This window comes from Panthera onca, chromosome B1, assembly GCF_046562875.1.
Source record: "Panthera onca isolate mPanOnc1 chromosome B1, mPanOnc1 haplotype 2, whole genome shotgun sequence".
NCBI lineage: Eukaryota > Metazoa > Chordata > Mammalia > Carnivora > Felidae > Panthera > Panthera onca.
This window is the reverse complement of record NC_138342.1, coordinates 100,064,392-100,078,174: the sequence shown is the minus strand read 5'-3', so window position 1 is coordinate 100,078,174 and position 13,783 is coordinate 100,064,392. Positions and strand designations below refer to the sequence as shown.

At 36.8% G+C, this 13,783-nt stretch overlaps 1 protein-coding gene across 5 annotated transcripts in view; it reads left to right on the top strand.

Moving 5' to 3' along the window:
* Positions 1–13,783, top strand: part of SEC24D (SEC24 homolog D, COPII component) — a 108,246-nt gene that overhangs the window by 73,085 nt on the left and 21,378 nt on the right. For all 5 annotated transcript variants that reach the window (XM_060654294.3, XM_060654296.3, XM_060654297.3 and 2 more), the window contains exons 11-14: positions 172–296; positions 4,943–5,134; positions 5,717–5,810; positions 13,237–13,353. In XM_060654294.3, coding sequence (XP_060510277.3) covers positions 172–296; positions 4,943–5,134; positions 5,717–5,810; positions 13,237–13,353 — 528 coding nt within the window. The remainder of the gene's footprint in view (positions 1–171; positions 297–4,942; positions 5,135–5,716; positions 5,811–13,236; positions 13,354–13,783) is intronic.

The following is a 13,783-nucleotide window of genomic DNA, read 5'->3' as shown; positions in this document are numbered from 1 at the left end:
TATAGCATCAGAGACTGTGTTCTAAAAAATGATTTAATTCCCCAGATGTTATATCCTAAAATATTAAATGAAAAGTTTGATGATATCTTCAAGGGTTTGAGTGTTTTAATTTGATTATGCAATGTATATACTTTTTAATTACATTTATGTGATTTGTTTGCTTTCCTGTAGAAAAATAAGCCTCCCAACCCACCAGCCTTTATCTTCATGATTGATGTTTCATATAGTAACATCAAGAATGGACTTGTGAAGCTCATATGTGAAGAACTGAAGACTGTGCTGGAAAAACTTCCAAAGTAAGGGAACTGCCATTATTTTTCTAATTTGCACAATATTACTGAATTAATTTATTGGCCAGAAAGCAAGTGCTGAATGCCCCGTGGATATCTTTTGCTAATGAGGACATTGGGTAAGTATTTCTAAATTAAACAGCCACCAGCTCATTGAGTCCTTAAAAAGTCAGAGTTATCTTTTGTGCAAAGCAAAAGAAACAAACTGATAAAAATTAATGCTATGGTAAACAACATTCTGAGTACATTTTAATTATAAGGAGAATCCCAACAGTGTGCTGGGAAAGACTTTGGAAGTCTGCTGTCCGCTTTCAAAGGGGCTGGTTTTTCAGTGGAAACTGCTAGTTGTGACATGTGGTAGGTAGAGTTCTAAGGGGTGCCAGGAAACTGTACCATTGTCGTATGGCAGACGTGGTAGCTTTTTAGGCAAATTTCCTTTTTTCCTGTATTATACACCATCAAACCCCTTTGTCACTTTACTGCCTCTAGGTCCTATGACTTAAAGCATAAGGTAGATCACTTTCCTTGCCACAACAGGGAGCAGTACACAAAAGGAAAGGTGGAAAGGTATTTCAGCAAACATGGCTATTTTTCATAATATACAAACTAGTTATTTAAGATGGGAGCTGCCATCCAGTAAGGAGACCTGGGAGTGGAGAAAGTCTTCCTTTATGAGAGGAGACATGCTTAAGAAAATAAAAGAGTCTAAGAAATATCATCTGAAACCTAGTGTCTATACCAGTCTCAGCATCTTCCCCCCCTCCGTATCTCCTGAATGATCTCTGTTCTGAAAAGGGATGCTTTGAGGGATGGGCTATCCATAGCCCTTAGGGCTCCCTGAGTCCTTGGGTGTCCATTCCTCTATATTCATTCCACATGTGGCTGCTGCACTGGTGCATGTGAGGCTCAGATGAATGAACTCTGGACCTCCCAGGAGTAGTTTTGTTTGTATCTGTGAAGCTAAAGTCATAATATTCTCAAGGATGGTTTGGAAAAGCAGTTGGGGATGTTTAAAAAACATTGAGGTGATTTCAAACTGAATTCTAAAATGAAGAATGAGCTGGGAGCAAGTTGAAGATGGGGCATAAGAAAGGCATGTGATGCCTGCTGACACTTTGTGACTCTAGTTTCTGTTACTTCATTCTCCCGGATACTTGAGAACTGTGGACTTTCTGCTGAATAGGACTTACTTTATAATAGACTTCTCTCACAGGGCTGTTTTAATTCTAAATCTGAAGTTGGAGCTTGATTCATATGAAAGAAAACTATCATTTCTGGAAATGGTGTCTCTCTCTTTCCCTTCTCTCAAACTGGTTAAGTTAGACAATGCTATTCTCATGGTTACCTTGCCAACCCCTAGCTCCTTTTCAACACAGTGCTGATATGAAGTGTATAACCTATTGATATGAGTTAATGAAATCACACTCCTTCCTGAGATGTCATTATGACTTATATCTCATTGGAGAGCAGATTGTGGCTTCAGCAAAAAGATAGGAGAAAACAATAAAACGATTTTAAAACAAATCTGGTTGCTTTTTTTCTTCCCCAAAGTTTATTTTGGGATCTGTAGATACATAATTTTATACTTTTTATTGTAAGATAGCCATCAGTTTGATTTACTTCTTTGAACCAGGTAATATGCCAAATAGTGTTTTTAAAGCACAGTATAAGTCTTGATTATTGTCTAAGGTATGTTCATCTCTTAGCTGATCTTTTGAAAAGTAAAGGCCCCATTCTTTACTATTAAACTTTGAATTTACATCTTTGATTTTGCCAGATGTCATTTCTGTCTGACTTCTCTGAAATAGGAAAGAAAAGATTTGAAATATCTTATCTGTTGTTCAGATCAAGCAATCGGGTTTTTTCTTGTTGTTTTTAATGCTCCTGTAGCAAAAATGTTCAAAATGCTTGACTTTGGAATATTCTAGTTCATCCAGTTACTAACATCTTCAGTTTTGCTCTGTCGGATTCATTCCATTAAAATAATAAGGACAAGTGTTGAGGGGAGTGGTAATTGAAAAACAGAAGAAGAAACACATGTTGTTTTCTGTGATATCCCTTATATACCTTTATAAAATTTGCATAGAATTAATATGAAGGAGAGGCTGAGATTTCATTTTCTTCTGGTCATGATTTAACAAGGCAGTTATACTGCTGAAAAGAAAATTTTAAGATAGTTCTTTGTTTCTCAAACAAATTGAAACAAATATGTTCCCATGAAAACATGTTATAATATTTTGCAATAATGTGAAATGTTCTGATTGGATGTTTTTAAAAATGTTAATTTAGATTTTAAGTGAACCCTGTGAATCCCAGGATACTCCTTTCCCATCACTTGAAAATGTTCAAATCCAATGGGAAATAGCAATCCAGACTCTTCTCTGTAATTTTTCTTTTGTGTCTTTTGCCTTAATTGACTCTAACTTAACTATTAAAAGAGAATAAATGCCCTTGGGATTTGCCGGACATTTATCACCTTATGTAATAAAAGGTTTACTCGGAAATGGGAGCTTAACCAGTGGTGCTCTGGTAAACTGGATCTCAAATAAATAAAGCCTTTACTATAATGTTTGCTCATTCCTGTGGTGTAAAATATGTCCAGCCATGCTGATTTTAAACTAGCAAGGCGACATCACTAAACAGGAGTTGGGAAAAGATGCATACAATCAGTTTATCAATCTGGGCTCTAACTTGCCATCCTAAATAAATACAGCATTTCACCTTCACGATAATCATCCTGAGCAAACCTCTAATTCTTTGCGTTATACTAGACCCTTCAGGAGCAGGGAGCATAAACTTTGAGACTTTATTGATTTATAGTCAAGGATTCATGCTATGTTAACTAACAGGTACTATATACTAAGAACCCAGTGAGAATGATTTGTAGAAATTTAGAAGAGGAAATAACTTCTGGTTGGTAGCATCAGGGGAGGTTTGAGAGAGGAAGAGTATCTGTGCTTGGTCTTAAAGAGTAAAATTCTAATGAATAGGGGGGCAGGGAGAACATGAGTACAGTATCATATAATGGTTAGTTGCATGAAATCATCCAGTTTAGGATATTCAAGGGTGTGTGTGTGTGTGTGTGTGTATAAGTCTGTGTATGTGCAGTTACAAAGGATTAGGTACTATTTCTGAAAATGTTCTAAGAGTCCATAATATAAACATTTACCAAGTACTTTTGGAACGGATTATGAGGATCTGTTTAAACTGCCCACCCATTCGTGAAGGCCACAATGAAGAACAAATACCTTCAATTAGCAAAGGAAGTAGAGAAGAAATAAAGAGTTTAAAGTCAATAGTTTGTCATCATGTACTCTGCTGAAATTGGGAAGTCTGCAGTGGGATCAACAATTTGAACTTCAGATACTTTCATCTGTGTACTTTATTTTCCTTTCTCTCATACTCGAGTATGCTATGTACAAAGTTTAGGAGCTGAGCATACTAGGTTCTTTTTTAAAAAAAAATTGTCCCTAAGCAAAATAAGTTTTACTGATATCTAAGGATCAAAGAAAACGGCATGTATCTTTTGTGGCCGTCATGTCATTGAGCACTGCTGTATACACCAATGAAAATCAGGAAGTGTTGTTGGAAGGGGGAGGGGAAGGGAGACAAAGAGAAACCTGGGTAAACATTAAAGAGAGTTTAGACCACTCAATTCAAGTGTAGACTTAAATAAACATTCATGCCTTATACTCTTTTCAGGAAGATTAAGGCCTTATCTTGGATTTCTTTAAAAAATTTACTTTTTGGGGTGCCTGGGTGACTCAGTCTGTTAAGCGACTGACTATTGATTTCAGCTCAGGTCATGACATCACAGTTCCTGAGATGGAGCAGCATTGGGCTCTGTGGTGACAGCACTGAACCTGCTTGGGATTTGCTCTCCCCCCACCCCCCCACGCCCCCCCACCCCCGTGCTTGCATGTGCACTGTCTCCCTCTCTCAAAATGAATACAGTTTTAGGGTTTTTATTACTTTTATTGTCTTGCCAAGACATCACAAATGTTTACTTAATTAGAACTATATCATCAATTCATATATGTGACTTTTTAAATATATTTACATTATATGTTTATATGGCATATAGCTCTCAAAATCTAGTCCAATTTCTATTGCGATTCTCTAGAATCTGTAAGAAAAGAATCACACAGAAGGAGCAAGTCCTTTCTTGATAAAAATAGCTATCCTGTTTGTAATCTGAATGTGCCTTTCTCTTGCTTCAGATGTTCCATTTGTTCTTCTGACCTTGTTGTGACTTCTGAGAGAACTTTGTTTATAAAGAATGTAATAAGCCTAGCTTGTTTATTAAAAAAAAAAAAGCACATCTTGTAATTGCTATGGATTGAGCATACATATATTAAAGAAATAAATATTTTAAAGAAATATTTTAAAGAATAAGTATTTTCATATCTGTTTGATTTTTTTTTTTGCCTAGAATTTTGAGAATTTTTTCCTTTATCAGCTTACTTATTTTTGTAATATCCCCCACCCCCTACTGTGACTCAGTATTGTTTATATACAGTAAACATTCATTAACAGCAAAACTTTAAACATGTCTTCCATTTATTTTATAGAAGGTATACTTACTGAATTTCGGATAGAAACATGTCTCATAAATATATGAAAGAACTTCAAACACTGTGTTTTTCTCATAGGGAAGAGCAAGAAGAAACTTCTGCAATCCGAGTTGGTTTTATCACATATAACAAAGTGCTGCATTTCTTTAATGTAAAGAGTAATTTGGCCCAGCCTCAGATGATGGTGGTGACTGATGTTGGAGAGGTCTTTGTTCCTCTGTTGGATGGTTTCCTTGTCAACTATCAAGAATCCCAATCTGTGATTCACAAGTAAATATCAAGTATTTTATAATTTAGATAAAAATCAGATATCTGTTCTGAATTATTTTGATTCAATCACATGTTGTTTTGGCATTAGCAAGGGAGTTTTAATGTATGGATTGTAAAACTCTGTCGTTTATGTTAGTTCTATTTTAAATGTACACCAGTATCTAGAAGGAAGAGTTGTTTTTTTTTTTTTATACACTCAACCAGTCCCTTCTCTTTGCTAAAAAAGTTATGCAAAGGAAATATTTTCTGCATATTGATGAGTCTATTCAATGATGATGGTAATAGCTAAAGATATAGCTACTGTTCCAAGAATTAATGGTCAAAGAGGTCAAATATGTAAATAGTGAAAAAATATTTACAAAGAGTGTGCTTTTGTAAATGTTACAAATAAGTCATAAATTTTGGTTCCAGAACATATCAAGATATCATTCCCTTAGGGATGACCTGTGAAGGTCACCCATAGGTGTTCCGCATAAAATAAAACCGTATGTGTTCAGACTTGAAATGTTAATGCCTTATTTCTTGAAGTTTATTACAAATATGCTTAACACTTAAAACCTTTTACTCATTCACTTATTACAGTTTATTGGACCAGATTCCAGAGATGTTTGCAGACTCTAATGAGAATGAGACTGTCTTTGCTCCTGTCATCCAGGCTGGCATGGAAGCGCTAAAGGTGAGAAGTCTTTTTTAATTGCTAATAAATAAATTTTTAAAACCAGGAACACACACACACACACACACACACACACACACACACACACACACACACAGGAAGTTTCATCTATGAAAGAAATTACAGCCTTCATTAGAGCATGTAGTTTGCTAGAGGCGCGTTCCAAACTTCCCTACAAATCTCAGGAGGAAAATGGCCAAAATCATGGATTGCTCCCAGCGTTTACATTCCAGAACTGTTATCATCTGAGTAACTGATTTTGTCAGTATTTCCAGTTTAGCTCCTCCCTTTGGCTTTTATATGAACTTTATATGATCTATTTTTATTTTTTAATTTTTTTTTAGCGTTTATTTTTGAGAGAGCGCAAGCAGGGGAGGGGCAGAGAGAGAGGGAGACAGAATTGGAAGCAGGCTCCAGGCTCTGAGCTGTCAGCACAGAGCCCTACGCAGGGCTTGAACTCATGAGCTGTGAGATCATGACCTGAGCTGAAGTTGGATGCTTAACTGACTGAGCCACCCAGGTGCCCTATATGATCTATTTTAAAAATACTTCAGCAGTATCAGAACTACCAGATATGAAGGGGAAAATACCTGTATTATCCTCTCCTTCCTTAGGGTTTTCAAACATGCAAGGGCAAGGCCTCTGACAGTGACAGATGTGAATGCCACACAGGGCATTGCTGAATGCCAAAAGCAGATGCGAGGTTGGTCATGTCTTCACTTGGGGAGCCGGGCCCTAATGACTCTGGCCATTTTCATAGTAATAAAAACAGCAATCTGAAGAAGGCAAAATGATTGACAGGTACTGACTGTTCATCATTATTACCTTAGCACAAGAGTCAGATCACTTTAGCCTGCATAGCTAGTTCCTAAAAACTTATTTTTTAATTTTATTATTAAAGTTAAATTGAAATTAACTTCTAAAATATAATGGCTATTGGTAATAACAATAGCAATAATAACAGCAATAGTAATGCCATAAAACTGAATTTATGAAACCCTTCCACATAAATTTTGTGTCTAAACATTGTGGTTTGGTTTTAGTACGCTGATTCTTACCTGGATTTTCTGATCTTCAGAGTATTTACTCTTGCAGATGTCCCTCAAAAAGCCTCAGAATACATGTCAATTTAACATAAAATTAAAAATAAATTTTACATCATAAAGTGATTTGGACATGTTAGGTCCATGTAGTCGAAACCAACAGTGATCTTGGTTGAACTACAGAAAGACTTGAGAATTCCTATTTTATTCCACATTACAAAAAGCAAATATTTTCTATTTCAGTTTGAAAGTGTTTTGTTGTTGTTCTCTCTTCCAGTAAGGTGTCTAGAACTGCCATGTAAATTTCCTGATTTATGATCACTGTACATGGCCCAATGAGTTTTTCTACTCTCAGATATTAGTACAGGGAATTGTATTCATGTGCTAGTGCCTGAGAGGAAAGATGAATGGATATCCATAAGCCAGTGTATCAGTTAAGACAGTAGAGTGGAAAGGAGAATATGGGCATGTCTTCTAGAGCACCGAAGTTCAGAATCCCAGCTCAACCCCCTTTTTTTCTGAAAGGGAATAATACTGTCTTGTAACAATGGGTTCACACTGGCAGTACACAAGAGGTCTAGAGGCAGCTTTGAAAGAAAAATATAGGTAAAGCAAATTTGCCTACATGCATTGCATGTGTCCAAAATGTGATGTTCCTTATGATGCATTACTGCAAACCCACTGTGTTGGTAATAACTGTAATGTTCTTTGAGACTGCTCGTTCACCACAGCTGGAGCAGTCAGCAGTCTCAGTGCTCATGCAGCAGAGGCCAGTTCCTTTCATCCGGTGGATTTTTGTATCTTTTGCATGCTATTTTTTGTTGTATTTGCAATTCTTTTGTTAGAGTAACGTATACTTTTACAGTGAAGTTTAAAAATGAGAAGAATTCATATCTAAATGTAGCAACTCAGAATAACTTCACAAATATCAAAGTTGGTAAGTAGCATTCTTCTTACAAAGTAGAAGAACTATCTTTATAAAAGGTAAAGAATTGTCTTATTAAAAAGATAGGGAACTGCCTATAAAGTGACACTGTTGGACATCATGTTGGTGGCAGTTGCTGTCGTGTGCCTGCTGGCAGAGCAGACCTTGTTCCACCAGCACATGTCTTCATGCAGAGCAGAATGGTGCTCCGCTCTGTGCAAGGGTAAGGGACACAGTAACTCCTCAACTAAGGAGTCACAGAGTCATGTGTTAAAGGGTGGCTACATTTTTAAAATGCAGATTTCTGGCCCCACTCCTAGAGATTCTAATTCATTAACTCCTCAATTTGTTCTACTGATCATCCGTATTTGAGGACTACCAGCACAAGGAATGATTCCTTCTGCAGTCTCTGAGAACATCCTCGCATTATGTTAACTCACCAGCAAATTGCCTGACCCATACCTGCCCCGTACAACTTTGTATGTTACTTTTGTACTAGGAATGCTTTCACTTAACCATGATTTAACATCTTGCCCTAAGCTTTTCATTAATGGTTAAATTAAGAGCAAACACTAAGAAGACAGTTTCTTCCTTGTGTAGAACATTAAATGAAGATATTATTGCATATGAATCAATTTCTTACATGTAGAAAGATTCACTGGCTGGTTTCCTAGAGTCAGATTTTATAAGCATTCTAACTCTTAATGTTTCTTCTAGCCTCAACTACCAAAAAAGATACCAATGATACTTAGGGTAAATTTTCTAAATTTAATTCTTTTCTTTCCATGACTACCTTCCTGATTTCTAGTTCTTTACATTTGCTTTGGTGATTCCATTGTATATGTATCTTTAATCTGTTTCTTGAACACTTTTTTTGAGAAAGAGAGAGAGAGAGCATGGGAGTGGCAGAGAGAGAGAGGGAGAATGAATCTTAAGCAGGTCCATGCAACGTGGAGCCTGACGTGGGGCTCAATCCCACGACTGTGAGATTATGACCTGAGCCAAAATCAAGAGTCCTTCACTTAACTGACTGAGCCACCTAGGTGCCCCTGTTTCCTCAAAACTTTTCTATAAATAATAGATAGTTGATTAAAAAAAAAAAAAAAGATTAATGAAAAAGTTTCCCCTGCATCTGCCAGAAAGATTCTGGGTCATTATAATTCATTGTACAAGAGCAGAAGCTGCTGTAATATAATTGGAGTGTGTCTGCAGTTTGTGTTTTCTGCCTTGTAGCAGCTTTATAGGTTTGGATGAAGACAAATTTTTCAAAATAAGGTCAAAATGTGTATGCGTGTGTGTGTGCACACGTGTACCTGGTGTATGTGTGATTATCTACCTCTGACAGTGATACTATCTCATCATCTTTTTAGGTCCTCTATGGCAACAAGCAGTCAGACTTAAATTTGGGTACCTTGTATACAAGGGCACTAAAATGCTTGCCTGAAGTCAGTATTAGGCAAAGAGCTAACATTTTTGACAATTTGCAGGGTATTATCTAAATATTAAGGAGACCTCATCATTTATTTACTTGTTCTTTCAATCAAGAAAGATTTATTAAATGTTTTGTGAGGCATGTCAGGACTACTGTTTCTACTTCTAAGTTGCTTACAGTGTGCTAGAAGAGATGTAACTCTGTAACACAAGACATGATATTTATTGCTTGTATTCCTCAAAAGGTGGGGGGAGAGCAGAGAATAATTTTGGAAAGCCCAGGGCTGTGGGTGTTCAGCTGAATTGCTCAGGGTATTATGCACAAGAGGCCAGAGGTGAGAGTCTCACCCTCTGTGGACAGGGAGTAGAAACTGAAAGAACATCCAAATGTAGGCGTTTTTATGTGTCCGAGTGAAGACATTTTAGAACTGGACTCCCCCATTTGAATTAGAGCTTTATTTTCTACTAGATAGATGCCAAGTAAAATCCATATATAATTAGCTGTAATAAACTTCTTGAAGCACAGAAAGTAGACAAAAATTAACAAAAAACATGTGCTGATTTGTCACAAAGATAAAGAGGGAAGATTTGGAAAATTCTTATACATACTTTCTCAAAAGTCCCTGAACTATTCAACTGCAGGGTTTGATACACTTTTTAATGTTGCACATGCTTCTGTGATCACAGCATCTTGTTCTCCAGTGTCTTTTTTCCACAGTGTTTCAAAATCTGCATCTCTTCTCAAAATTTGACACTTATAACTCAATTATGTGTGAATTTCTGGCATTGTCTTTTAACTTGGTCAAACAATAGTTTTCTGAGTTTCTTATTACTTCTACCAGAAAACTAAATAAGTAGTATTAGGCAAAAAATGGGAAGGAAGTGGCCTTTAATGGTTATGCTTCAAATATATCACTAATTGGGAAATTTATCTTTAACGTATCTTCATGTATATCTAAATTTGATTTCCAGTTGATGCATCACAGCATTTCTTCCATTCCTTCTAAAATTTATGGAGCACCTATAGAGTGAAAGCTCTAGACCCTGTAGGGCTTGGAGAAACTCGCTGTAGAAAAATTAAGGTCCTTTCTTTCTCATGAGCCTGTGACTTATAGAAGATAGTCAGACACATAAATTGTGATATGGTGTTATTAAGTCTTATCTGCAAAGTAGAGGGAGGACATGGAGGTAGAGACAGCCAACTCTGTTGAGGGTGATATTAACACATCTGTCAGAGGAATGGACGTTGGAGTTAAATTTTGAACAATGGGTTCTCCAGGCCAGCCTTTCTCAAACTGTTTTCTATTGTAATAAAAATGTCATATGTCATTGTCATTTATCAATTCTATATGATACACTTGTGTGGGCACAATAAGATTTTGGTAAAAACATAACATTTTATAGGGATGTAAGGCATTAATGCCCTGGGAACTTTTTCTTTTATTGCTACTTACAGAAGATTTTGTAAGTATGCGATTAATGAAATTATAAATCTAAAATTAAGCCATTATAATTGGCTAATGAATTAGAAATAAATATGGTTACTTTATTTTTCTCAGTATTTGACTTTGTTTTGTTAATGAGCCTGATTTTTCTCGAGTAATCTTAGCAAGGCAATTATATATAGTTAGTTATGATTAACGCCATGTACTGGGTCATTGAATTCTCTCAACAATATTTTATATAGTTACTATTTTTTCTATGTTGCATATTAGGTAACTGAGGTTTAGAGAAGTTAAGTAATTTTCCCAGTATCACTCGGCTAATAAAATGGTTGGGACTCTTATCCATGCAGATAGGAACCAGGACTCATGCTTTTAAGTACTGTGGTATACAGTTACAACACTTGTATGAGCAGAGACTAGATGGATAGAAGTGAGGGAATATCTAGATGGGTTGACAGTGAACTCCTTAGAGGAACTGGGTGGGCCAGCCAAGAAAAGCTGGGGAGAAGATGGACTTTTAAAAAATGTTCTAGGGGCACCTGGGTGGCTTAGTCGATTGAGCACCTGACTCTGGCTCAGGTCATGATCTCACGGTTCCTGAGTTCGAGCCCCACATCAGGCTCTCTGCTATCAGCACAGAGCTTTTTTTGGATCCTCTGCCTCTCTTCTGTTCGTTCTCTCTCTCTCTTAAAATAAATAAATGAACTTAAACATTTTATACCTTTTCTGCTACTTTAATTAAAATAACTTTCATAACAATGAAATACATAACAATACTTTCATAACAATGAAAGTGATATAAATGAAAAAATTAGTCATAGAATTTAAAAACTTTAGCATGTTTTTTTCATTATTGCCATAAATTTTACCCAGGTCATAGGAACTAATGTGTCTTAATTGGCCACAGTGTTGTTAGCATCTTTTTCCTATGTATGCAGGTAGGGTCACTATCTTTGCTTCTTCATTCATCCATGCCTTTTTTCTCATTTACCTGTATCGATAATTTGTAGAAGTAGAAGACTAGTGCAGCGATAAAATCACTGCTCACTGCTGGCCATGACGAACAGAAGACGGGGCATGGGTTATGCACCCTTCCCCATGTGTCAGCTGTGACCCCCACCTCTGTGACCCACTCACCACACATGTTGAATGTCACTTAGTGAGACACATTAGGACAGGGCTAACCTTGAATTTTATCCATTTGTATTTTAGGGAAGTAGGCACAAACTCACATGTCTTATTAGTAATAGCAAATAATTTACAACACATCTTACCGCTGACCCAGACATACCACTGTGTGCTGCTAAACCCGTCTTTTGCACACAACAGCTCCAGGCCAAGAAGAGGGAGAAATGGATTCCAGGCTAATGGAACAAAATGTGCAAAGATGTGGAGGTGTATAAAGCACGTGGTATATTCCAGGAAAGCAAGAAGCTTGTGTGGCGGAAACTTCCCCTGAAAGGGGTGGCAGGGGTGAGGAAATGTAGAGATTAGACTTGAAAGGTATATTCAGGCTAAACTCCAGAGGGCCTGGAAGGGCAAGAGGGTCACTGGCTGTGTGACCTGGGGCATAGTGGATGAGCCTCAGTTTTTTTAGCCTTAGAATGCAGAAAACAGTTTCTTCTCCACAAGGTTGTATTAAATAAGAAATGTGTGTGAAGGGCCTGGCACAGAGCTAGCTGCACACAGCAATTGCTTGCAGCAACCCATCTCACTTTTTTTTACCCTTCCTGTTCCCACACAGATAAAGGAGTGTGGACTTTATCACATAGTAGAAAGTCTCCACGATTTTTAGGGAGAACTGCCCCATACATGATCAGAACAGTTAGCTTTATTTCAGAGAGTGCCCTGGCAGCAATATGTCAGGATAGTTTGGAGAAAGGCAAGATTGGAGGGGTCAATATAATGAATCATTTAATCTCAGTAAATTTTGCTTAGTAGATTACTTCTTAGGTCCTTAAGATTTTAAATATTCTTAATATGGAATTGACTTTTGTGGAACCTAAGTTCATCTTTTTATTGCTTCCCAGGGACTACAGATACATAATCTTGGTCACATATTTTCCCTTTTGTCATTTTGTCTGATAGCTGGTTCCTTATATCTACTGTTGCTACGTTCATGTGCATTCTTCCTTGAAATACCACTTTAGGTTTAATCTATGTTTACTAAAGGTTTCAAAGAGGAGCTTCTGTTGCATCATCATCCTAGGAATTCTTTTACTTTTGCATCATGGGATTCACTTGACCCTGAAAGTCTAGGCTAAACAAGAAAGTATTTTCCCTGTAGTACATCCTTTTTAGTTTATCAAAGCATCATGTGTATGGACCTACAATCAAATATTGGCTGTTTCATTTACAACTTATATGACTTTAAGCAAGTCCCTATCTAAGCCTCAGTTTCCTAGTCTATAAAATGGAGAGAATAGTACCTGCCTAAGGACACAACGGTTACTGAGAGGATTAAATGAGATATGTATAGTGCTTGGCTCATAGAAAATACCTGTATTTTAATTTATTTTCTGAGTCCCTTAAAGTAGAACTTTCCCACCCAAAACATTTTCTGTAATTTTTTTTTCTTTTAGGCAGCAGATTGTCCTGGGAAGCTGTTCATCTTCCATTCCTCCTTACCCACTGCAGAGGCACCAGGGAAGCTCAAAAACAGAGATGACAAAAAACTGATTAATACGGACAAAGAGAAGGTATTTGTAAACAATGGCTCTTTGAAGTATCCATATGTCAGTTTGTAAAGGGGAGTAAAGAAAGAGGGAATGTGTCCTTTGAGTAAGAAAGGGAGAGAAGCTAAATGTAATGTATAAATCTGGGACATTGTATATTAACGAGAGTATTTTGAATTGCAAATAATTTAAGAAATTTTATATTCCCAGAGAAACCAATGTCTGAAATAAACTTAAAATAAGGCCTCAAACTTTTCATGTATAAACTGTGTATGAGACTGGGATAATACAAATGGGAGAAATGGGGGGAAATGCAGGAAGAAGATAAAGGTAGAAGGAGAATGTAGCTGGGACCATATAATAGCACTCCTGAGACAGGAAATAGAGGTGCCTGATGCTCACAGTGTGCTTTGCTCAAACCCTCTGACAGAATCACCATGGGGTGGGGAGTAGA